Genomic DNA, 24,536 nt, shown 5'->3' on the forward strand with positions numbered 1-24,536 from the left:
GTATCACACAAAGATTATTATGTACACTTTTTATTTCTATCTTCGCTCATCAAACGTCATCCTTTATTTTCACTCGGTCTAACCGTATTTATCACGCGTCTTCGCTTAATGGCCTTCGTTCTTTCCAAGCTCTGATTTCGCTCTTTCTCAAGAGTCTCCTTCAATTTCTCAACGTGACTCTGATAGTTTATCGCGTCCACCGTAGCGTCTAGTTCCATTCGCTCGATGTCTGGTACAGCTTTGTGCGCGCCGCTTAACATTTGCTTAAATATCCCGACTTGATTCGCCGTAAGCAGGGATACCGCGGTACCCGGCTTCCCCGCCCGCCCGGTTCTGCCGGCTCTGTGTATGTAGCCCTTGATATGCTTCGGAACGTCGTAGGATACAACCAGTTGTACATCCGGAATGTCCAAACCTCTAGCCAGCGCGTCCGAACTTATCAATCTGCAAGGGATATCATGAGAACCTTAAACGAGTTATTATTACCGAAGGTAAAATGTCTCCTTTTCTACTTGCACGACATACAGTTACTTTAATGGAGAACTTTTTAATTAAGAATCAGTTTACATTGCAATTAAACATTACTATAAACGGACATTTTTAAAGTGAAATTAGAATGCGATATCTTATGATGTATTTTGTAGTGTAACTTTTTAAAGATGAAGTTAAAATGATTTCATATTTTGGAATATTTTAAGGGACTCACACGTGTATTTCTCCAGTTGCGAATTTACTAAGAACACTTTCGCGTTGTCTCGGTACGAGCTGAGCTGATAATTCCCCGACCGTGGCATTCCGTCCCGACAGAAGTGACTGAATCAAGAGAGCCAGTCTATGCGCGGTATCTCCAGAATTCGTGAAAACTAGAGTCTTGGAGATCGCGTCGTCGTGCTTCGTTAACAGCTGATACAAAGCAATTGGCTTGTACTCAGCGGCGCATTCCACCGCGAGTTCCGTCAATTCTCCCGGACTCGTGTAACGACCGACAAACTCGCCCGCGATCTTGTCCAGATTCACATCGGTGTCTTTGTCCGTCACTACGACCGTGGTGAACAGTATAGGCTGGAAGAGTCCCAAACGACTTAGCTTCTCGGGATCTTGCGATAGAGTAGCGCTGAATAACAGTTTCTGAGCAGGTGTGATCTCGCTGTTCAAAATATTTATGAATCAATATATGTACGTTTATACGGAAAGTAATAACGTAATTTTTTTACACACAAAGTGTGCACAACCTTGAATGCATGTTTCCGATCGTTAAGCTATGAGCCCGAGAATGAAACTCGGGTAGGTACTGCAGCCATTCTGTCGCACGGTCGGCCTCGTCGATGACAAGAAACCTTAGGAAATCCAAGGAGAAGCCAGGCGTCTTTAATATATGATCAATCAAACGTCCAGGTGTCGCGATTACAATGTCCACGGTAGATAAATAGTTCCCCCTGTCGGCTTTAAAAATAAATTTGCCAAGTTTATGCACAGATTAATCAATAAATATTCACTGTTTAATTCACTGACGATTCGTTGAAGGTAGATACGTACTTTTTTTAATTATACCGCTCTGTTCTTGTTCAAACGAAGCAGTACCTGAGAGTAATCCTACTTTCAAGTTCGTGTGAGATGTATAGGTCACCATTACTTTGTGAACTTGCGCTGCAAGTTCTCGCACTGGCAGAACAACCAGACATCGGATTTTCGGCACCAATCGTGTTTGCAGTTGCTGCACAATCGGCAATACGTAAGCCAAAGTCTTGCCTGTAACACAAAATTGCTTGGTATAAAGTAAAAACATTAAGAAGATACACTGTCACAAGTCATTATCGGTTGCATCACAAATACTTACCGCTGCCTGTAGGAGCAGATACACAAGTATCTCTCAACCACCAACCTATTCTTCTGTCCTTGTTGCACGTATGCAACCACTTTATTACATTAGATTGGACTGGGAATAATTTAACAATTCCATTGGTTTTCAAGATTTCTATCAGTTTGCGATCCAAGATCGAGTGTAATTCGTCTATATTAGGTCCACTATTTAAATCAGCAGATATAACTTCAGGATTTGCCAGCCAATCTGGTAATACTCGCTTAACAGCGTGTTGTTTCTTCTGAGGTTTTGCTCCTAATATCATAAAATTGTCTTGTGAAGATATTTCATTCTTTGTAATATTTTCGTTGTTACTTCCCTCTTCATCTTCTGAGTTTTCAGTTTCTTTTCCTAATTTCTGATTTTGTGCTACTGAATTCTCAATCGAGGAATAACATCCATTTTCAATATCTCTCTTCTTCTTCTTTTTACGTCTTATTGGTACTTCTGTTTCCGAAGGTTGTTCATTGATCTTCTCATTATCCTTGCTTTTGTTTTCAGTATGTAGATCATTAACTTTCTCTTCCTCAGGCAGATTGTTCTTGTCCTTTTTCCTCTTTTTCTTAGGTTTTTCTAAATTATTTTTATCGACATCTTCCAATATGGTTTTATTATTTAATACGGACTTTTGTCTTTTACGTTCCTCTATCATCTTTAACAAATTGAAAAGATGATCAGTGTCATTTTTAACTTCCTCCTTGTTCTCCCCTTCATATCTGGAAAGATATGTACAAATTTTTATGAAAAAATGGCTAAAAATAAATTATTTGTATATGAAACCATCATATATATTATTATTGTTTGAAAAATATATTGTTGTTGTGACTCTTACCTATTCATAATAAACAAACTCATCTTTCCTTTAATATTCTTCCTTGAGTAAAGTTGATATATTACATAAAAAGTAGTATAGCATAAAAACAAACAGTATTAATACATTATACACTATAAATATACAAAAAAAATACCGGCATCTGTGTTATACGATTATACATTAACAATATAATGACACTTAATAATATTTGTCGTTGGTATTCAATATATTTTTAAATTAAAGGTATTTTTGGAATCAAAAAGTAACAATTCCAATTATATTATCGAAATAAGTTGATGTCACAAATATTTCCTTGCAGGTAATATAAAAACTACACGTGACATGTGCTGTAGGTTAAATCATACCATACAGTGCTGCCATCACGCTTTTGTAGCATTTCGAAACATTTTTTAAGACTGTATCACACTACGGCTTGCACGCTCGGTTGCAGTTGGAATTATGATAGGGTATTAGGAACTAACCAATCGGAGTAAAATTCAACAGTGGAAATTCGCGCGATAGCCAATAAACTTCTAGTTACTAGTTCTTACGGAAGAACAGCTTGTTGATTGGCTATCGTGCGAACTTCCACCACGCCGCAAGTGTTGCGCGTCCTGTAGGCAGAAGCCATCAGCGTGTATTCCTGAACGCATTTCGTATTCGAGAACAGGTTGAAACAGGGCAGGTATCATTTTCGTTTACTTCACTAGATTTAGTTTGGGACGAATCATTGATCGTGAATGTGTAACCATTTTATCCCAGGTATAGATTGAAGATACAACAAAGTGGAAACATAACTGTCAGAAAGAAATTGCATTTATTTAAAGTTTATTTTTATTGTACAGCACTTTAAATTAAGCAACACGGAGTATGATCAGGTAGTTGATAACAAAATCTTTTCCTCTTGTATGAAGGAAAGTGCAAATTCCCTAACTTGGAGACAATTTAACGTTTCACTTTTCGTGACTTTAGAGTAAAACATTCATTTTGCTCAACTCCCAAGGAATTACATTTCGATTAATTATTTAATTAATTTCGATCTTGACTCGATTTTGTCACAATTGGTCAAACTTCATTCTTCACTCCGCGAGCCTCCGATATCCGGCCTGATACGGGGCTTAACCTTAGAGTTCAATGGAAATAAATAATTCGAGGAGTTGGTTTGCAGCGCGCCACCGACAGATCGCGCCTCGAGTGGCTCCGATCGCGACGGCGACTTACGGCGCTCCTGCGGGCCCGATGCGAAAATAAAAGCCCGGAGGCCGAGTGGAAACTCCAAAATGGCGCGACTGCGAAGTGTAAACACCCAGTTTTAATGTCGATGCGGAGTGTGGAAGCCGTCGTACGTTCGCGTCAATACTCACCCGCGCCCGGCGCACCCCGTTTGTTTTCCGTCGCAACGTGTGGCAAGAGGAAATCCCGGCTGAATGTTCACCGTATCCACGATCGCCCATTCGATTCCAGGTAAATCCACGGCGGGTTTGTTGCCGTGACTTGTTTTGACTTGTCGACTCCTATTTCTCGAACAGCGCGACCGCATCCTCCCGCGAAACGACGTCACCAGCGTATGTACGTCTCGTCGAGGAAACACGTCGATCGTTTCCTCGAACTGCAATATTTCCGTAAAGTCCCTCCACGCACTCCCGTGTGTACACGCAACCCACACCAGACTACTGGTGGCCCGAATAAATTGCTCCAGTTTATCATATAAGACGCGAGAGTGAGAAAGAGAGGAAGAAATAACTGTGCTTCACATCTCATTCGATCAGTTCGCAATAGTAAACCCTTAGCAATCGTTGGATCTCGATTATAGCAGATTGAGTGACTATTTAGTTATTACGATTACCAAAGCTACATACTGATGTGGGTTAACGGTAAGAGTTTGTCGTAACAGTGATCAGTAGGCTGTTACGAGTGAAAAGAGATTGCTTTTTATTAAGTCGCAACTGAAACTTTCGCATAGGTAAAAAGGAAAAGCAAGATTGGTTATATTATTGTTAGTACAATGACCAGACTGGTATAGTCAATTGTGGTCTAGTCTCAATCATCAATATCCTAATTATCTATTAGAAGTATAAACTGTAGTTAATATCAATGCATTTGGTATGATTGTTTTCTGGAAAAACATGAGAAATTATTAATTAGTAATGATACACAGCAGACATAAAGTACAATCTGTTTGATACTTTGTAGATATCCATTGTTTTATATAGGGTACTGATATCATTATGCAGTTGGAATATTTTGAAATGCTAATGGGTCCTATTTATAATCTAACCGTTTAGACTATTAAAATCTGTACTTATAAATATGAATTATTCTGAAGTCCCTAGATACAGGGTGAGTCACATGTAACCAGTTACGATTCAACACCTCGATAATTAGAGAGAATAATGCAAAATTTTTTGATGATGATTTAATAACAAGAAAAGATGTGTTGTTTATGACATTGTTAATAGTTGTTAATAGTTATATTTTTCTAAATTTTAAGATTATTTAATTAGTTTTTATTAAACATTTGTATAATTGCATAGCAAGGGCGAAACTAAATACATCTTCACTATATAATTATAAATCAAGTATTTAAACAGATCTCTGTTCTATAAGATAATATTATTAAAGTTTTGAAAATTCAAAAGAAAAAAAGACGAATCCGAAGGAGCTATTATTTCTTTTTTTTGTTTCACAAAAATATCTGTTCAAAATTTTGTTTTTCAGGGAGCGACCCAAGCAAAATGGCACAGAAGCGTAGTGCTGGCCACATAGGGTAAGTTATAAAAACGCATATATTCAATTTTATGCGGAATAATTTTAATCAAAATATTTGGCCTTTTTCCAAACATTTAACTCGCCGAGGTACTGCGGTCAAATTGTAGAGAAAAATGAGAATTTTTATACACACACAGAATAACGAGTGCAATCGATTGATGTAAAGAAAAAAAGAAATAATTAAAAAATTACATTCTTTTTATAAAGGTATTGTTGCATATATATGCAACAATTAATCAAACATCAATGAAATCGTCTTATCATTCCACGTAAGAGATATTAAGTATAAGAATATGAAAATAACGCTATTACGAGAATCGAATACGAGATTCTTCATATCTCTATTCCGGAAGATATCAGAATAAAATATGAAATATCTCGGGAAGTATTCGCGCGGTGTGTCTACCGTCTTAAGAAATATGGAAAGATGAAAAACCGGATGTCCCGGCAGAATTACGCTAAACGTTTAATAACAAAAGATCAGCGCCGCTTTCGACGTTAACGATCGAGGTGAATTTTCGTCGCGCAATTACGTGCAGTCAACTCGGTGTCGCGCTTGATTGACGCCGTTCCAAGAAATGATGCAGCTATGGAATCAGTTACCGGCGTTTTGCCACGTACATAACACGGTAGGCAATTCTCGGCCAACCCCGACAATGCCCGCTGCTCGGGCTATAATATTCCCTCACGTCGCGGCGAGAGAGCCGTTGCGACACGCCGCTCAAGAAACATTTCGTTATCGTAAGCGCCGCGTACTTTTACCGGCACTCGAGCCTTTCTCGAAAACACTTTCCTGCCGTTTCACGGGGGGAGCTTCGGCACGCGAGGCTGGCACAAATGTCAACCGTTTCGTGTTAACATACGCGCCTTCCCCCTCCCACTGGGCGAATTTCCGAACTTCCGTACCCATAATTAAGACTCGTTAAAAGCGCGCAAGACGAGCAAGAAAAATTTCAATACCGCCCGGTACGATCGATAGACGATCCAAGAGAGATTCCGTAAAAGCGGCGACAGGAAAAAGGAAGCTCGAAACGGAACCCCCTGAGAAGGCGTCGCGAGAGGGGTTCTCTCCGGTCTTGTCCCCCGTCGCGAGCGAGCGGCGCGATGCATCCCGGTTAAAAGTCGTGCTTCGCAACGGTGGCTGTCCCGGGCTCTCTGGTGGGAGAAGTGATAGTCCTCACCGGGGTATACCGCAGCAGCACATTATGCGGCTATGGTGGAATCAGTCACTGGCGAGTTGTGGGTGGTGGCTAGTCGGCGACCCATCCGTCCGTCCGTCCGTCCATCCGTACCTACGTACGTACGTACGTCCGTGGAACGTGCTTCCGCGTCGGTCTGCGTTGACGCCTCGCCAGCGTCGACGATTACACCATCGATCGTGATCGAGAGGCAACCGCGACGATCGTCATCGGCGCGTCATTATCCCGCGACGCCGCGAAGAGGACCCTGAAATTGGACGTCTCGGCCCCGCGGACGTCACGAACGCGTGCGTCCCCCCCCCCCTTCCTCCGAACGACCTCGGCGAAATGAGACACATCGATGACGCTCGAGGTAGAAATCGATCGACCGGCGCAATCGGTGGGATTCTGATGCGGGACTAGACGCGCCGCCGGCTCTTCTCGCGCGAGGATCGCGGCCGAGCGTCTCGGTACCGGGAATCGAACATGTGGTCGATGCGGTAAACGCGAAGGATCCGCGTGTCACCGAGTGGTCGGATTCTTCGAAGGAAGAGAGTCTTCCGAGTCACCGAAGACGGACGTGGCCGTCGAGGATTTCAGTGGCGAATGAGAGCTCGGCGATTTTCCGCGGGAAATCCGCCGGACGACTGAATTCGGGGAGAGCGGGGGAAACACCGCGCGATCTTCCTGCGAGGATCCACGGAGGGAAGGACCGGACGTAATAACCATCGGCTGACCACCGAGTGTTGGCGGGGAAGTTCGCGCGGTGCGGCTCCGCGCGCGGGAGAACGGCTCGCGTTTCTCGTTACGCGAGCTCAGCTCGAACTGATTTAACCGCGAGCTCGTTTTACGACGGGAGGAGCGGCGAGTAACGGCGACAACCCGAATTTTCGACACGAGGCGTGCGCGGCGTCCCGGCGATCACCGTCCGCCACGTGACCGTCTCCAGCGCGGACGAAATTCGAACGCGCGCGCGACCGAGTTCAGCTGTCTTCCCGAAACGTCTCGAGGGGAGTGCGAACAAGAATTGTTTCAGGAGAGAAACTGGAGGAGAAGGACGCCGGGGAAGATTGATATCGGCCGTAGGGGATCATCATCGCGCGGTACCCACGAAGAAGGACCACGGGGGAGGGAACTTGAGGACTTCGGTCGAGCTCCTCGGCTAATTCGCGTCGTTTAGCTCGGCCGTGCGAGACCGAGGACGACTCTGAGCCGAGAGTTACCTCCGGCTGAGTGATCGCTTACCCCGAGCGATGGCCGTCGCCCCGAGGAGACCGGCGAAGACTGACGGCAGGACCGGCGCGATTTTCCCGCCGACTATGCGTGACAGTGCGACGAAGGGAGCGTGCAAGATTCGGCGCGAGTGCTACGACGGACCGGCGAGGATCTCGTGACCGCCTCGCGAGCGAGGGGAGCCGAAGACTCCCACGAGGGCGAGCCACCACGGTCGACCGGCCGAGACAATAGCTGGTAAAACAGAGAGCATGGATCGGACGCTCCGGTTGGAAAGCGAGTAGAATAGAGCCCGCGAGAAAGTGGCGGCCGCGCTTTCCAAAATCGAAATCGCTCGAACCGCGGCCGCGCTTCCGTAACCGAACGTCGTTTAGCCTCTCTGTGCTTTCCTTCTTGGTCGATTAATCGTGCCATCGTGGTGGACTAGCGGCACCACGAGGCCGTCCACCGTCAGAGAGAAAGATTTTATCTGCGAAATCCGCGAGAGAGAGAGAGAGAGAGAGAGAGAGATGAGCGCTCGTTAGAACGGCGGAATTTTCTCCGTCCGAATTGATCCCGCTGCCGAGACGAATCTCCCGCGGTACGAGCGAGGCAGATAAGAGTGACGGAAAAGTAGAAATTGGACTTTGCATCGAGAAGAAGAGGGCCATATCGGGGAAGTGTAGTCGACCGGCAGATAAAGACGATTCCGGGAAATACATAAAGCGATACCAGATAAAGCGTCTGTTTTCCGTTTATCTGCGCGCTACTTTTCTCGGGGGACGGTTCGTCGTAGAAATTTCGTAGTGGACGCGCGCGCGCGCCGAATAATCGAGTGCGATGAGCGGTTAAACGGATTCCTCGATCCGTCTTTCGGATGCACCGCCGGGAGGGATATAAATAAATAAGCGAATAAACGTCGCGGGCGGGACGAGTCGCTGGGAGTACGCACCAGCGCGCGAGGGCGCGCGCGCTTCGAAGATCACGGTGAAGTACACGAGCGAACGAACGTGAGCGGAATTCAGATCCCGCGTACAAAGGCCTTCGAAACGCCCCGAAGTATCCCCGAACAACAACATCTCCCCGACGAGGGAGACGCGCGCGCCAAGTGGAAAACAGCGTCGTCTGTCGGTAGATCGATGGCGGATCTACATCTCGTTCCAGGTAAACGGGATGACGAGATAATTCGGCGAACGCGGTAGAGTCGAGCGAGTTTCCGCGTGAGGGATCCCGAAGGGAACCCGCGTGCGCCTATCGAACTACTCCTCGTCCGCTTCTCGGCGAACGGCGAGATGGCGAGAGTTTCGCATCAGGATCGCTCGCTCGATCTCTGATCGTAAGGGATCAGGAATTATCCGGACGACAAATGTTTGTACACAGACGCGAGACATCGGCCGTTCTCTCGCGCCCAAACCATAACAGATCTCTCGTCGACGACAGATACCAGACCGCTGTCGGCCGGTGATCGTTACGGTCTCGACTTATACGCTTCTTCCCTCCGAAGTGCTTCTCACGAAGGGGGAAGATAACGAGACACGTTGAAACGCTAGCAACGATTAAGGACACCGACTCGTCGATGTTACGAATCGAAAGTGAGCGTGCCGGGGTACCACTGAGAGAGGACGCGAAAGTGCACGGCTCGGGCAAAGCTCTCCGGACGACGAGTAAAAAGGAGCTCCGCCGATTAAAACTCCGGTAACGCGAGAGCCCCGCTTACAAGCGGTTTCCGTGAAGAAGCACAAGAACGCGGATCGGCGGATTAATCTCGGAGCAGGACGACGAGTTAACTCGCCTGTAATTTGAGAGGCGACTCGATAACGATACAAGGGCGAGCCGAGAGGCGCGACAAGGCGGTGTATCATCGGCATGCGATCTCGAGGGTGACTCCGCCCGACAACGTCGACCGCGGGGACTGCTGCTCGCGGTCTCACGTCCGATTCTCAGCGAGCAGAAGCTCTTCATTGCGCGCGGTCGAAGACTCGGGTCTGCAAGGCTGATTTGCTCGATTGCGGACGATCGGGAACACCGTCAAAATAGAGTATCTTGGCAACAACAACATGTACGGCGGCGGAGGCCCGGGTAGCGCGGGGTACGGGACCGATCCGGAACCGGGCCCCTCGCATTACCCCGCCGCCACGGTGGGCGCCTACCAGTTGGGCCTGCCGCCGCCACCGCCACCCCCGCCCGTCTGCCCCGCTACCGGAAGTCAACTTCTGTCTTACTCGGAGTTATCGCCCCATCACATCCAGCAGACCCACACGGAGGCCCAACAGCCGAAGAGGCGAAGGTAGAAAAAGAAAAAAAAAAGAAACCGTTACTCTTCTTCTTCTCATTCTTCTCACGCGTGCTCGTCATGCGTTTCGCTATTATTTACTTGTGATATTCGCTCAACGCGTGCGATTGCCCTTTTAGACCGTTCGTCGCATTGGTGTAGGTTCTGCAAATAAACGCGCGGGACATAAATATTTTCCTTTACGCGCGCGAGCGGTTATCGACCGGCGGCGACTTTTCGTGAGCGTCGCGATTTCCGTCAGGCGCTTAATACGAGCCTCGATTATTGTGCGCGAAACTTTTCGTCTAATCGCGGCCGCAGATTCTGAAGCGTACGAACTCCGCGCGTCGCCTTAATCACGCGCCTTCAATTAGCGCTCGCGACATCGCAATTCATCAGCCGGGGCACGGTCATACTCTGACGTGGCGCCAGCGATTCGCAGAACGCGCTTGTTTCGCGACAGAGGGGAAAAAGAAGGCAGAGAAAAAGGGAGGGGAGGGGGACACATAGGAGCCCGGCTTTGAATCGAGATAGCCCGATTATCGACGAGCTCCGGCATAAAAGTGCGAAGTATTCTCTCGTAAAAGCGATCTAGTGTACCGCGCACAAGGAAATATACCGACCGCCGAGACAGTTGTTCCTCGAGTTTCCGGGACAGCTTTCTGCGAACGAGACGCTCGTCGACGCGTTAGGTCCATTGGGATTCGCGCGAAATTGAGTTCGGCAGTCTTTATATTCTTCTAAACGCCATCGTAAAGTCAACGAAATGCACGGCCGAAAATTAATTCAGATGTTACGGAGCAAAGATAACGTTGCTGTCACAGCGAGACCATTCGTTGTTTCTCCATATTCGTTGCGACAGCAATAAAATTTAATTAGCGTCGCTAAATTAGCAAATTACTCGAATTTAATTAGAACAAGAGAACAGTCTTGTTGCCAGGATGTTAGATATTCTGCCGAGTAAATTTGTTCACGTTAATTTGCTGTAATTTCTTCTTACAGCGAAATAATTTATCAGCAAAATAATCCAATTAATATTCTTGACAAATCGTTTTGCTGCCCACGCAGTAACTGACAGATTTTGTCGCGACAGTACAAAATTTGCTGTCAGCAAATGATTTACCTCCGTGTACTGGAATTAATTTAATCTTCCTTTTATTTCTGATGTTACTTGCAACGTTAAATACAAACAAATGTGGATTTATGGGCCGCCTATAATTTTCAATCGAAATGAAGCAACCACGATCTACCAAAAGCGATTCTTAAACGTTCACAAGCGCTAACAAGAGAAACGTTACACAACATAGGTATAATCTTACACCGGGTAATTTCCATCCGTGCCGCGACCGTCGCGTATTATTGTTGGTCTTTATATACGAGTGTTATTGCAGAATCAGCAAGTTTTTGTCCGCATCAGCATGTCGGCCGTCAGCTCGTATAACGATTGATGTAGCGATATTGTTTTCCGCTATATTAACTGACCGAGTCTTATAACTTATAATCGAACGTGGACAATTCGAATCACTCGTACAATCAATTTTCTTTTCATACAATTTCACATTTATTATTTATATTTTTTATATTTTATTTTCTCGATAAAATTTCGAGCGTTCCCCCGAACCCTTTCAATACCTAAATTTATTTTAATTTATTTTTCTCTATTTCACCTGTTATTGATTTATTAACGATATTTTTTTTTTATTCTCCCGATAATTTCGCGCCTATATAAAAACACGGCAACTTGTATAATATTTTAACGGAACATCCGTGCCCCAGTACTCCCATCGCCGGGCAAAAAGTCGATTCATCGAAAATAGCTCCGGCACCGCCGGGGGATGCGAGAGCACGAAGGGGAGTTCCTCCCTTTTCTTTCATTCGGCCATTATATTCTCGCCTCTTCTCGGCGTGGCCTTACTTTCGTCGAGCCCGACGCAGTCACGCGCCATTGATTCCCCGGCTTCGTCTTTTAGCGGCCGGTCGTACGCGTGTCACGACATTCCTACCATTCCGCTGGCAGCTTTGGGGCGCGTTGCTGCCCGATTAGTTCGATCGTAACGGCGATTCGCGCGGACTGAAGGATCCGTTGCGTGGATGTGTTTGCTCACTTGTTGCTCTCCCCCGGAGACACGCGGCCGGACGAGAATTTCCAATGGCTCACCCTCCCGATGGAAGCACCCCCTTTTTTGGCGGGGCTTAATTTAAATTATTTTATCAGATATACGAAGAGCCGCGCAGAGATGACATTTTTGCCGGGGGATTAGACAGCATCGAAATGCGCCAGGGGTGGACGCGGACATCGAATTTGATTTTAAATATCCTCAAGACAGAATCGTACATACAACCGTTGCTTGTAAAATCGACTGTAATTTATTTATTTATGCGAAGGAAATCGCTCTATTTGGCGTTCTTAAATCGTGAGGAGTTTTTCAACGTCGAAAACCGTTCGATAATAAAAACAACACGGATACGATTGACGGCATCCTTGCTTTTCTCAATATCGGTTCTTTTCCAAGCTATATTTTTAAACGAGCTCGCGAACCGTTCGTTTCCTGCATCGTACTTTGCACATAAAGATTGACACGCGTATCTTGTATAAAAAAACTTTTCGCGCGGCCTTGGACGGGGCGATACTTGGGTACAGTCATCGAAACAACGATAACGATAATCTCGCGGAACCATAACGAAACTCGTGCAAGACGATATTATGAGAAGGATACACATAATTATAGTCCTAGGCACGTGCGGCGCGATAAGGCGCAATATCTAAAAATATATGTTAACAAAAATGTGCAGCCGCGCGCGGTAGCAGATGCGAATTTTATCGGCGACCGCGATGAAAGTCGACTCGCAATCGTCGATAAATTGTATCGAGATCACAAAGAAGAGTAAAATTTCAGCCGTGTATTCCTTCGCTGAAAAATCACCGTGGAAATTCTCCCTATTTTTTTTTTTTTTCATTATAGTCATCCCGTTGTTTTATGTGACCCTCGTATTTCACGCGAGGAACTGATTAACATCGCGCGAGGGGGGTTCCGAGTTGAATAAGTCGTCAGAAAGACAGTTCGCCGGAGAGGTTTTTATGGTGCAAATGCAATCTAAATAGCATTCACATAATTGGAATGTATGTTAAAATGATTACTGCGCGCAATTAACATTGAGCGGCGGTGAAGGCGTGCAGTTGATACGTGCATCCTTGTGCACGCACGACATGCAAAGCGAACTACGCTGATCGCACAGCTTCGAATCTCGCAGCGTGAAGGATAAAAACACGCTCAGTTTTCCATAAAGTACGATTAAAAAAAAAAACATTAAAAGAGGCAGCTTGTGAAAAGCGGAAAATAAATGGAAGCAACGTGCTCCACCAGCGCAGGAGTAAATTTTCCTCTCGCTTTTATTCGCCGTTAGTTGTCATGAACGTTCGTTTAACTTGAAACAAACATCGATGTGAGAATTAAGAACAATAAGCACGAAAAATGAAAATGAAACTCTTCACGAGTTCGAACGATTATTCTCGAACACTCGAAACAACAGAACGGAAAAATTCTGACGCATTTCCGCGACGATCGACTCGAGATTTTCCAAATCTTCGTAGGATAAACTTTCTTTTTTGTCGGGATTCGATCAGTTTCTTTCGAGTTTTCTTAAAGTCTTACACGGAAAATAGAGTTTGGTCGAACTTATCAGACTTTGAACAAACCAAACGCGTTTTAGTTGAAGGAAACAGAATTTCTGATCGTAAGAGCTAAATTTGGATTATAAGAACCAGAAATTCTGTTTCCTTCGAGCAAAACGCGTTTGGTTCGTGTGTTCACTGTCTGATAAATTCAACCAAACGTTTTTCCCGCGTAGAGTTCCTCAGAATATCCTCTCTATCGCGTGTCGCTACTGCGAAGATGGAAAAACAGTCTCGCTATAAACGGTGCGCGCGTGGCCTTACTTCCTCGTACGCTAATGAGCTATTACGCGGCGCCGATCGCGTTCGATTTGCTCGTCCTCGCGCGTGGATACGCACCGTATTCACCACGACGGCAAACAAACTGCGCCGATTGCTGAAGCGCGCGAACGCCGTCTAAATGCGACGAGCTTAGCGTTGAACGTCCGGCGCGATGCAACGCGGGCAAAACCCACTCGTCGCGGAATTCGTCACGTAGCGGAGATTTGCGGCCGCCCGGTCCGGCGCGAATCCACGTGACCGATTACCAGATCATTACGCTACGCAGTGACGTCTCTCTTTCTCTTTCTCTCTCTTTCTCTCTCTCTCTCTCTCTCGAATCCGCCGTGCCCGGGTTCGGCAGGTGAGCGGATCCCGCCACGTGTCGTGTGTGCGGAAGCGCGCGCCGGATCCTGCCTGGATATACGAGATGTCGGCACGAAGAGTCCGTTATATTTGAATAAAAAAATGTTACTCTCACGGAAGTGAAGCTTATACACGGGATATGTACTCCAAAGAGATTCTTATTTATGATTTAGACGCTCGACGATACGGTCCATTCATTCTTTTTTTTTTTCACCCTAAGAGGATCCGAGTTTCAATTTCAAAGGAATCTGTGTGTGCGAAATAACGAACGCAGATGGATTTAAACGTACACGGGCAAAATATTGTGGTGAAAATGACTTGTAACGCTGCGTGGAAGAAAAAGTTTGGTCGAAGGAAACAGAATTTCTAGTTGTAAGAATCGAGTTTGACCGACAAGAACCATAAATATTCTGTTTTCCTCCTACGAAGACGTGTTCGGTTCCTCCATTTCAGAGATTAGATTCGATCAAACTGTTTTTCTTTTCGCGTGATAGAGCGTATAAGCGCGAAGAATCTCGCTATCTCTAAATCTGTCGTTCGCACCGCCTCGAAGAGCATCGTCGCGAGGAACGGAGGAATCGCTCGAGACACCGTGCTCGACGTCGATCGAAACTGGAGTCGCGTCGGGGCACGACGGCTACCGGCGTTCGGCGTGTGACCGAAAGAAAAATAAGCGGGTACAAATCGCTCGGCCACGCTCGTCATGATTATCGACATCATATTCGTTCTCATGCGCGCACACGATACTTTTCCGGCACGCTTCTGCCACCGCGCAGGAGTCGTTGAACCGGATGGCTGGACGTCGAGGAAAGTGTGTTTCGAGATTGAAGCGCGTATTATTTTCATTCATAATTAAGGCCCTGTTAGTAACGCTCCGTACGCGCGGCCCGCGATGCATATTTATGTCATACACGATCGACATGCATCTGAACGCACGGCGCTCACCGCACGCGCGCATAAGGGAACTGCTGAATGGCGCGAGCCTTCGGCGGGGAAAAAAAACAACGGCAAAAGTTGAGTTATCTTTGCCGCATTGCCGGTACTAAATTTATATACGCGAGATATGTCGAGTGATTCATACCATTTTTTTTATAGATGTTTTCGCGCTCAACGTCCATCTCTTCCTCTCTCTTTCACAGTTTGTCCTTGAGATATTTCTGATGTACGTGAATTAAACATGTGCGTGTCGTCGTAGAATCATTGAGAACGGAATCAGCGGAGCCTCCCCCGTATACTCTCGTGTTGCCGTTTCGATGTGAAAATTCGGCGCGACGTTCAACAATCCGCGTATTCCCTACCGCGAAGCTATTAAATTATGGAACTCGTAACTCGAGGAACATAAATCGCCGCTGGAGAATCCACGGGCGTGCAGTCGGCTGCGCGTAGTTTGTTGTACGCACAGAAGTACCAAACGGCGTTCGCAATTAAGTCGATTTCTCGTTTCCTCTTCCTTGTGCGTCGATTCGCGTGACTTTCCGCTCGAGGCGAACCCAACCCGCCCCCGGACAATAAGGATTTTCTCAGCCGTGAAAACGGTCGAGTTTCTGATCCGTTCCGTTCTGGCGTGCGACGGCAAAATCTCCTTCGATACCGATCGCGCGCGCGCACCGCCTGTCTCGGGCGACAAAAACGATCGCGATCGGAATTTTCCACCGCGAGAGAGCCGAGCAAAAAGAGAAGCCGCGAATGAATTTAATATCGCGACGAATCCGCGGAAGATCCGTGCCGCATCGTCATTGCTGCGAATCTCCCGATACCATTACGATACCGGCGGTTATCGGGGATCTGAGGGTAATCAGGGATCAACGATAGCGAGAATTAATGATATCGGGGATCTCCGGTCCGGCCTGGAGGAGACCGGCAGCCCCGTGGATCTACGATGTCATGAATCTGTAGTATCGCGGAGAGACTCGTAGAAAAAGCAAGATCCATCGCGTGCGCCGAGGATGCACGGTATCGGGAATCTACGATATCGAGGATCGGCCAATGAAGTCAGGGTTACCGCATTCTTCGCTGCTACTAGGGACCCGTACATTACGGGGTCGGATGTCCAAGGAGGCAACGGGGCGAGACGGGATAATAGACGCCCGCGTGAAATTAGCCCAAGTTTCGGCTGTCGTTCGAGCCGATCGAGAGAGAGAGAGACAACATAACTGAGGCACCTTGCGCTCGCTCGCTCGTTCGCGCATTAATAATTCACCGCGTCTATTTTCATGAATATATACACGAATTCCCGAAGAGGTCCGGCGCGAGATACATTCCCGCGAGATCGAATCGATCACGTCGCGCCTTAGGCATTCAGGTCGCCTCGACGAGCGGTGTCGGGGGCGTCCGGTGCGATGGGTGTCTCGTGGCGCGCCGATCGGCTATCTAACGTCTAAGCAGGGTGACGTAATTTTTTTCATTACGCGAGCGAGGTAATGCCGCCAGCCGGGCGTCGCATATTAAGGGGAAAGAGCCTGGCCATTGGCGGTCCCGCGCACGGCCGGCGCAACGAGGAGGCGGTCCATCGCTCTTCGACTCCGCGACTCTTATCCGTTCTCCAGCGACCTTATTGGTCCTCGATCGCTCCTGCCGACCCTCGAGTTGCCGGTTGATTTTCCATTGCCGAGGATTTTCCAGGAGGAGGGCTGCGGGATCGATCGCGCGCGCGTGAATCTTTCGTCAAGGAATGTGCGCTCTCCTCTTCCTTCTTCTCTTTCGCCGAGATTTTCGTCTTTCCTCATCTCTCTCTCTCTCTCTCTTCGTCTTCCTCTTCGCTCGCTGGAAATATACGAAGGTTCTTCCTTCTTCGCTTTTTCCGGCTCCGTTGGAGGTTCGAGGGCGAACGTATGTAAGTACGTCGACCTGTCGGGTTCGATTCCGCGATATCGGGGAAGACTGTACGAGTTAACATTGTGCGTTTAGAACCGTTCGATCCGATACCACACGCATGTGGTTCGCGAACTGTTCGTGTGCACCGAGCATCTTACATTTCATGCTACCTGGCGCTTGGTGCGTCAAGTGGACTATCTTTAGGAGACACTTGGCCGTAAGTCCGGCGCCATAAGGGCCGAAGTAGTTGGACATAACACGTGGACTTGAAGGAACGTAAATGTAAGAGGACGATCGTGAACGAAAGAGGGAGAAGAAAGAAACGGGGGAAGGGAACGAGTCGTGACTCCGGCGCCGTGCAGAAAAATGCAAAAAGATGCCACCGTAGCCTGGACGGTGTGCCACGTCACACGAGAACTCCTCTTCTTTCTCTCTTTCGTTCGCGGCACTGTTACGCGTTCCTCTCTCTCTCTCTCTCTCTCTTTTGGCTCTTTTCCTCGGAGGAAGAAGGTGCGAGGGTGACGACAACACGCGCCGAAAACACGCGCGTCGCCTGTCGCTAGTGAACCGCCTCTAACGATCGGCGCAAACGCAGTTATCCCGATTATCCTGTCAAGATCACGTGATCTCGTATTCCGCTCGCATCTAACGATCGGCCGAGACCTTCCGCTGAAGTAACGACGCGAGTTCAGATGTAACGTCTCGCTTTGAGGAACAGGCGGCCGAAAGTTCGCGAGCCGTCGGAATTATCATCCCATTACGCGGTAAACGGAAACGCATCGTACACCGAGAGCGCGTATCGCGCGATACCGGGCGAAGCATGTGTCCGTGTTCTCCGGAGCGGCGACGACAGTTCGTTATTCCCGCAACGTGGTTACGTTAGAGACACGACAGTTTACGACGGTATCTCGCGATAGCGATAACGATCGCCGCGTACGTATCGGCGCTTTTGTTCCCACGGTTTTCGCGACGTATACAAATTATCGGGCGTTCCGGGGCGCGTACGGGGAAATCGAGCGGCAGAGGGGAGCCTCCCTCGCGCACCGAGCCCTGATCGCGTTACAGAGTCTACTTACAACGCACACGTGGAGAGCACAAAACGAAAGAGAGAGAGAGAGAGAGCAAGCAAGCAACCCTTTCACCGTAACTGTGCACCGCGCGCGCGCCTGTCCTTCAATCGGCGCCGCCGAAATTCCGGCCTCGCCTGCCCAAATCGCTCCATGTCAAGGGTCAAACTACCGTAAATGGCAGAGCGGCCTCGAGATCGGATATCTCGTCTCGGTTTTGCGTTCGACCTCAGTTCTTCGAACGAAGGCGACTCTTCCTCAGCAGCTGATTAATCGCCGCTGTCCGGACTCTGCCGGCTTCTTGAATTTCCCGCAAAGTCCCCGCAAAGCAGAGTCCTCTTTGATCGGGACTGAACGAGGCGTAATCTGCGGCCCGATGGGAGTTTCTGACCAACGATCAGAGCAGCAACATGCGATATTGCATTTTGCATCGGAGAGGTAATCTCCGGGGGGTTTAACACTAAACCTACCGACATTTCATGTATATCTAATCCTACCATGAGCGGTCAAATGACCGCTTCAAAAAAACATATGTATCTTAATATAGAAAGAGATTTTAGCCAATTGGATAGTAAACAAAATATTTTTCTGGTGCTACTATAAAAACCCGCTCCCCGCTTTTCTATTTAGAAAGTTTGGTTTACCTTTATGCATTTTCAGCACATTTTTTACAAATTACAGCATTTTGTATTGCACATTTTCCACATACGTATTTTTTATATTTTATACAAATTTTGTTAGTCTTATTGACTTTACAATATCTTATTTGATAAGATTTCCGTCCAGAAGAATCTGTAGCTGTGTTTATTATTGTTTTTGATGAACATTCTTTGCTTAGCTGTCTCTCCTTCTGATATTCGGTCTCAAGCTCTTCTGCCAATTGAAATAAAAATTCTTGCCTCTATATTTCTTCACCCGTCGTTTCTTTATATAAAATCCAAGCATTTATCCCGGCTAAATCTAAGATATTGAAAAATACCTATAAAGGCCATCTTTGACATTTAGATTTTATACTATATTTTCTGGCCATTTGATCGGTTACATCTACACCGAATTTTGTGCTATTGTAAAATCTAATTGTCTCTGGTAAACGGGTGTCACTTTTTTCAATTTCAACGGATGAATGCATTGAACTAAGTATCAATACTTTTTTATTGGGTTTAGCTTTATAAATTGAAAGAATAAAATCATTCGATTTGTATAATATTGTTGAGAAGCGTGTCATACTATCCTTTGCCTATCTCGCTAATTTTGGTAACTCTCTTTTATTTCTGCGGATAGTTCCAACAAGCGTAGTTTTTTTTCCAGAAGTTTACTCGCTAATGACGCGCTTGTAGAAAAATTGTCAGCTGTTATATTTCTCCCATGGCCCGTATATGGTTCTGCTAATTTCAAAGTTACAAACTCCCCAAATGGGACCGATGATTCTCTCCCTTCATCTTTTCCCAAATATGGAAAGCCGTTTACTATATATACTTACTACTTACATCGGAAGCTAACCAGAATTTTATGCCAAATTTGTCCGGTTTGTTGGGCATGTATTGAGTAAATCTACAACGTGCTTTTGTAGGAAACAATTGTTCATCTATAGCAAGATATGCTCCTGGTTTATAACAGTTTTGACTGTTTTCGATAAATTTGTACCAAACTTCAGAGATCAAAGCGAACTTATCGTTTTGTAAGCGTTGGCTTCGTTGATTTTTGTTGTCAAACCGAATAAATCTCATGATTTCTGTGAAGTCATTTCGGCTCATAGTTGTCGAGAAAAATGACGGACCCCATTTCGTGTTCCATAAATATGATACATCCATATTTTTAGCCTCATATGCGCCGCGTGCATATAGAAGTCCAATAAATGCATATAATTTTGCAATAGATAAATTACATTTCGTTTTCAACACTCGAAATGCCTCTAATTCCATATATTTTCTTACATGTTCAATCATGTTATGATCAATAATCAAGGAAAATGCTGACTCAACTCTGCCCTTTATAATATTTCGTTTAGCGTATCCTGTCGGTCCTGATATTTCCTTGAAAATATTATAAATCGGTGCTCTTCCGCGATTAGACCCTTCTTTTATTTTTTGCCAAACAGTTCCGTCCATAGCAGTTTCAATCTCTTCCTCATTTTTACTTTCGGAACTAACTATAAATCTCTTTCTTTTTTGTCTTCTTCGTATATTCAAAATATTCTCTTCGTCCGTATCGCTGTCAAATAAGTCACAATTATTTTCTGCTGTATCATTATCAATATCGGAAACTTCTTGGTCATCTTCCGAACAATCCTCGTCGATATTATTTATTTTGTCTAATAAATTGATATTTTTGGGGATGAATATACAAATGATAAAGTAAAAACTAAAATATAAAAATATAAATCAAACGGGGCAAAAACATTGAGACCAGAAATAAAAAAAAAACAATTGTAAATCATACCACAAAATATTGTTGGCTCTGTTGACTTTGTCGAAACTATCACTTATACCACATAATAATTTCTATTATACACTGTGAAATTTTGATGCTCTCTGTTCGGATCGCAAGACCGTACTGTCGTACAAATAACGCTATGCATTTGTTCCAATCGCGCTATGCATTTGTTCCAATCGCGCTTTCCAAAGAATATAGTCGTAAATAACATGAATTTTTCAAATGGTCAAATGACCGTTCGTGGTAGACTAGACATGCTATAAATTTTTTTCGGAAAGTAAACAATAAAGAAAGTTGTGAATATTGAAAAATGGGTTGTATGTATATTATAGGAAATGTCAATAAGCTACATGGTAATAAAGTAACGTTGTATACGAGAAATTCTAAACGAAATTTCAAAAACGGTCATTTGACCGCGCATGGTAGGTTTAGTGTTAATCCTGGAATTTTCGAATTAATGGAAAACAGCCACTAATACCCGGCCGGAGTAACGCGATCGTAGAATATGCTGAACATGACATTTAATTAGAAATTAATACTTGCATTATTCCGCCTATTCAGAATTTATAAAGCTAAACTCAATAAAAAAGTATTGATACTTAGAAATATACGTCAAATATATTATAGGCCGTATATTACGGACTTAATATCTGACAATTTAATAACCAGGACATGGTGGTACCATTGCTCAAAGGTTAAATAAGAGATTGACGCAATCTCGATTGTGATCCGAGCAAATCGTTCCGAAGAATCGATGTTACTTTCCGTTCGAGCAAACTTTCGCGGGTCATGTCTTTTTCCGCTTTTTTGTGTCGCAGGGTACGCACCAGTAATGTTCACTACAGGTATTGCTTAGGTATCGAAAGGCTGCGTTGCGAATTCGCCGTAAATAAATCTCGAGGAGCGAATAGAGCCACTAAGCTTACCGCGCGAGGTTTCTATTTGCGAAACGCCTATTAAACCGACGTAATACCGCGCTGCGCATCATTATGCGCTTCATACATCTCCCTGTCACAATCTATCTCTCTCTCACCTTTGGCTGTCTTTTTCTCCCATAATTTTCACTTTATCGTTGACCTACGTCGACAACGCATCCCGGACGTTTCCTGCGATCCAAAAAGGCAAAAGTCGAAATTTACATCTTCATCTTCACACGAAGGTGACTTTGGTCGCGTGCCCACACGACGTGGTACGCGTTAAAAATTTGATTTCACGCATTGAATCAGATTAGATTAGAATTTTGTAGGCGTCTTACAGAGAAAAAAAGTAATCCTAAATCAAAAGTAGATATTTTCACATATAAGTAAGAATATTGTAATCTTCTTAGAAGATTTTTAGCCTCGATTTGATTGACTTTGCATTGATACAAGTATTACCTGCACTCAGTTCAAGACTAAAAATCTTCTAAGAATATTAGAATCTCGTTTATATATGAGAATACCTACCATTGATTTAAAACTATTTTTTTTCCTGTGTATACTTGTCTTATACGCGAAACAATAATCATTATTAATTTAATGGAAATTCCATCACTTGTCACACCGAACTATATCAATATAATATTAACTCATTTCTTCCTTTTCTATTTTTATTTCCCCATCTCGGAGCAAAACTCCAAGGCCGTCGCGCATTTCGTCGTCGGGCTCCCATCGACAATCAAGTTCTCATTCTTTGCAGTTCTCCATCGTGCAAAATTAACACCGCGTCCGGACGATATTAATTATTCAGATACTTCCTCGACGTTCTCTCGAACGTTGCGCGCGCGCACGCGCGTGTGCGTTTCCTCTGTCGAAATTTCAGCGTGCCCGAGTCTTTTCCCGCCCGCCAAGAAGACTCCTTCCCGACGTCGTCGACTTCATCGCTTGCGAAGCACGCATACGCGTCCGTTAAGTCGACGTAATACCGCGGGGCGCATCATTATGTACTCCATAAGTCTCCACGGTTGCCCCCTCTCTCCCACGAGCCCCTCTTCTCTCCCTTCTCCTCTCTTCGCTCTTTCTCTCTCTCCGGGCCCCTCTCGCTCTCGCGAAAAGGAAGAGGAGCAAGAAAAAAGGAACGCGGAGAACGTGGGGACGAAGGGAGCCGAGAAGGTTCCCGCGCAGGAAGACGACGAAGAGAAGGACGAGAGGAGAAGAGGGCGCTCCCCTCGCGATATACCCGGATACACTCGCTGCTGGGCCCTACACCACCCCCACCTCCATCGGGTCCTATGGGCCTCACATAGGGGCTCGGAGGGAAAGGTGGGAGGCAGAAGAGAGGCTGTACACCGTCTCTCGAACGCGACGTTCACCGCGCGAACGAACGAACGAACGAACGGACAAACTCCGGAGAGGGACGAGAGGGGTTGGGAGGGATAAGACGAGGCGGGAGGGGCACCGGTGGTAAGTAAGGGGGTCTTGCTTTTTCGCTCAGGGTCAGAATCGTACATCAGCCGCGTGCCGTGCAATACAGACTGACGATCGGCCGGATTTCTGCGCGAGTGTGTTTGCGCTCCCCCAATGAGAGCATAATTTTCTATCGCACTTGATGCCGCGCGGTAAATGATACACGCGCTCTCCTACGCCGGTAATGAAACGATAGGGTGACGGATTTACGGTGCCCATCCCTTTCTCCTTTCTCCGCGCGACTCACACTCCGCTCGTTTGATCGCGAGCTTCCGTCGCGAATTCGGTAGGACCAATTGATGTCGACGCGGCAATGTCGCGTGTCTCAATTGGGCTCGCTCCGGGATTAAAGGCGGATAACTAATTATCCGTAAGGAGCAAACTGTATGTTTTATTGTCGCGAAACTCGCGACGGGGGGTGCGGGTGGCTTGAATGAAAAAGTTCGCCAGCGTTGAAATGAATGAACAGCGCGCGACGAGAGCGTGAATATCACGTATGAGAGACTCTCTTTCTCTCTCGTATTTCGTATTCACTTATTTACTGTTACGGCGCTCTAGATTTGAGGAGGAGGAGAGGGGGAAGCCGACGACGACGACCCTGCGGTGACCAATTTTGGATCGTACGGTCACGTTTGGTAGTCCGGAAACGATTACACTTTACGTATCGGTGACGCGACGCTCGCGGAATTTCTATTATTTGTTCCTTTCGGCCGGCGAACTCGGCGATCTGCGGCTACTTGAGAGATCGTTACTGATAGAAATAATTCTTTCCTTTCACTTTAATGTTCATTCGTTACGAACATTCTGAGCCCGGCGAATGAAGATTACTCGGGATTAATCGTTATCTCTGATTTATTTTGCAGATCCGATGAGGATGATCCGAGTGGTTGTAAATACAGAAGACTAGATGACGACAATGTGCAGGATAAAGAAAGGTTTGCAAGGTGAGTTTCAGGCTTGAGTTGACAATGCCAGCGTTTCCGAAAAAACGACGTATTCCGTGGTAGACCACGATGCTCCGATTACGACGGTTAAGAATTCGCAAAAAGTTACCTTCCTGAAGCGACACGTGGACACCTCTCTCTCTCTCTCTCTCTCTTTCTTTCATTCTCTCTCTCTTTCATTCTCTCTGTTCCTTGCCTTTTCGGCCGACGTCTTTCCCCGACGTTGTTAATTCGCCTCACGAAACCGCGGTCCAATATGTTTCACCGGTACACCCTGTACATGCCCCTTCTCAAGAGTACGAAGGTACATACATACCTACATGATACCGGGCAATGTGAGGAGCCGATAGCGGAATGGGAAGCCCTCGAGGCTGCTCCAGCGTGGGAACATAAGGTACTTATACGCGCACCGTAGCGTCCTTCAAGTCCGCGTACAACGAAAGACACAAGGTACTTTGATTCCCTTCCGAGATATTTCGGCTGCCACGGCA

The 24,536-nt window shown here is 46.1% G+C and overlaps 2 protein-coding genes across 6 annotated transcripts in view; one reads left to right on the plus strand and one right to left on the minus strand.

Moving 5' to 3' along the window:
- LOC106750049 (ATP-dependent RNA helicase DDX51) lies at positions 1 to 3,023 on the minus strand. Its single transcript, XM_014630138.1, has 6 exons — positions 2,694 to 3,023; positions 1,838 to 2,577; positions 1,537 to 1,749; positions 1,233 to 1,443; positions 707 to 1,147; positions 1 to 444 (listed from the first exon to the last, which is right to left on the minus strand). The coding sequence occupies exons 1-6, from the start codon at positions 2,714 to 2,716 to the stop codon at positions 57 to 59; spliced, it is 2,016 nt and encodes a 671-aa protein (XP_014485624.1). The 5' UTR covers positions 2,717 to 3,023; the 3' UTR covers positions 1 to 56.
- Positions 3,024 to 3,549: 526 nt separating this feature from the next.
- LOC106751728 (aryl hydrocarbon receptor nuclear translocator homolog) overlaps positions 3,550 to 24,536 on the plus strand; it is a 40,522-nt gene continuing 19,535 nt past the window's right edge. For 3 of the 5 annotated variants that reach the window (XM_014632786.1, XM_014632797.1, XM_014632803.1), the window contains exons 1-2: positions 6,358 to 10,121; positions 23,965 to 24,045. In XM_014632786.1, coding sequence (XP_014488272.1) covers positions 9,892 to 10,121; positions 23,965 to 24,045 — 311 coding nt within the window. In that variant the 5' untranslated portion in view covers positions 6,358 to 9,891. Of the gene's footprint in view, positions 4,140 to 5,393; positions 5,443 to 6,354; positions 10,122 to 23,964; positions 24,046 to 24,536 lie in introns of those variants that run through there. The other 2 variants (XM_014632810.1, XM_014632791.1) reach the window with 2 other exon arrangements.

The sequence above is a fragment of the Dinoponera quadriceps genome, unplaced genomic scaffold (assembly GCF_001313825.1).
Source record: "Dinoponera quadriceps isolate SergipeBrazil2010 unplaced genomic scaffold, ASM131382v1 scaffold141, whole genome shotgun sequence".
Lineage (NCBI taxonomy): Eukaryota > Metazoa > Arthropoda > Insecta > Hymenoptera > Formicidae > Dinoponera > Dinoponera quadriceps.

What these genes read in the sequence shown, in the direction of transcription:
- LOC106750049 (XM_014630138.1), bottom strand. Translation starts at nt 2,716, where the DNA reads ATGAGTTTGTTTATTATGAATAG. An exon ending in ATCTGCTCCTACAGGCAGCG is followed by an intron (nt 1,750 to 1,837) that starts GTAAGTATTTGT and finishes TTTGTGTTACAG; the next exon opens with GCAAGACTTTGGCTTACGTA. An exon ending in GCAACTGGAGAAATACACGT is followed by an intron (nt 445 to 706) that starts GTGAGTCCCTTA and finishes TATCCCTTGCAG; the next exon opens with ATTGATAAGTTCGGACGCGC.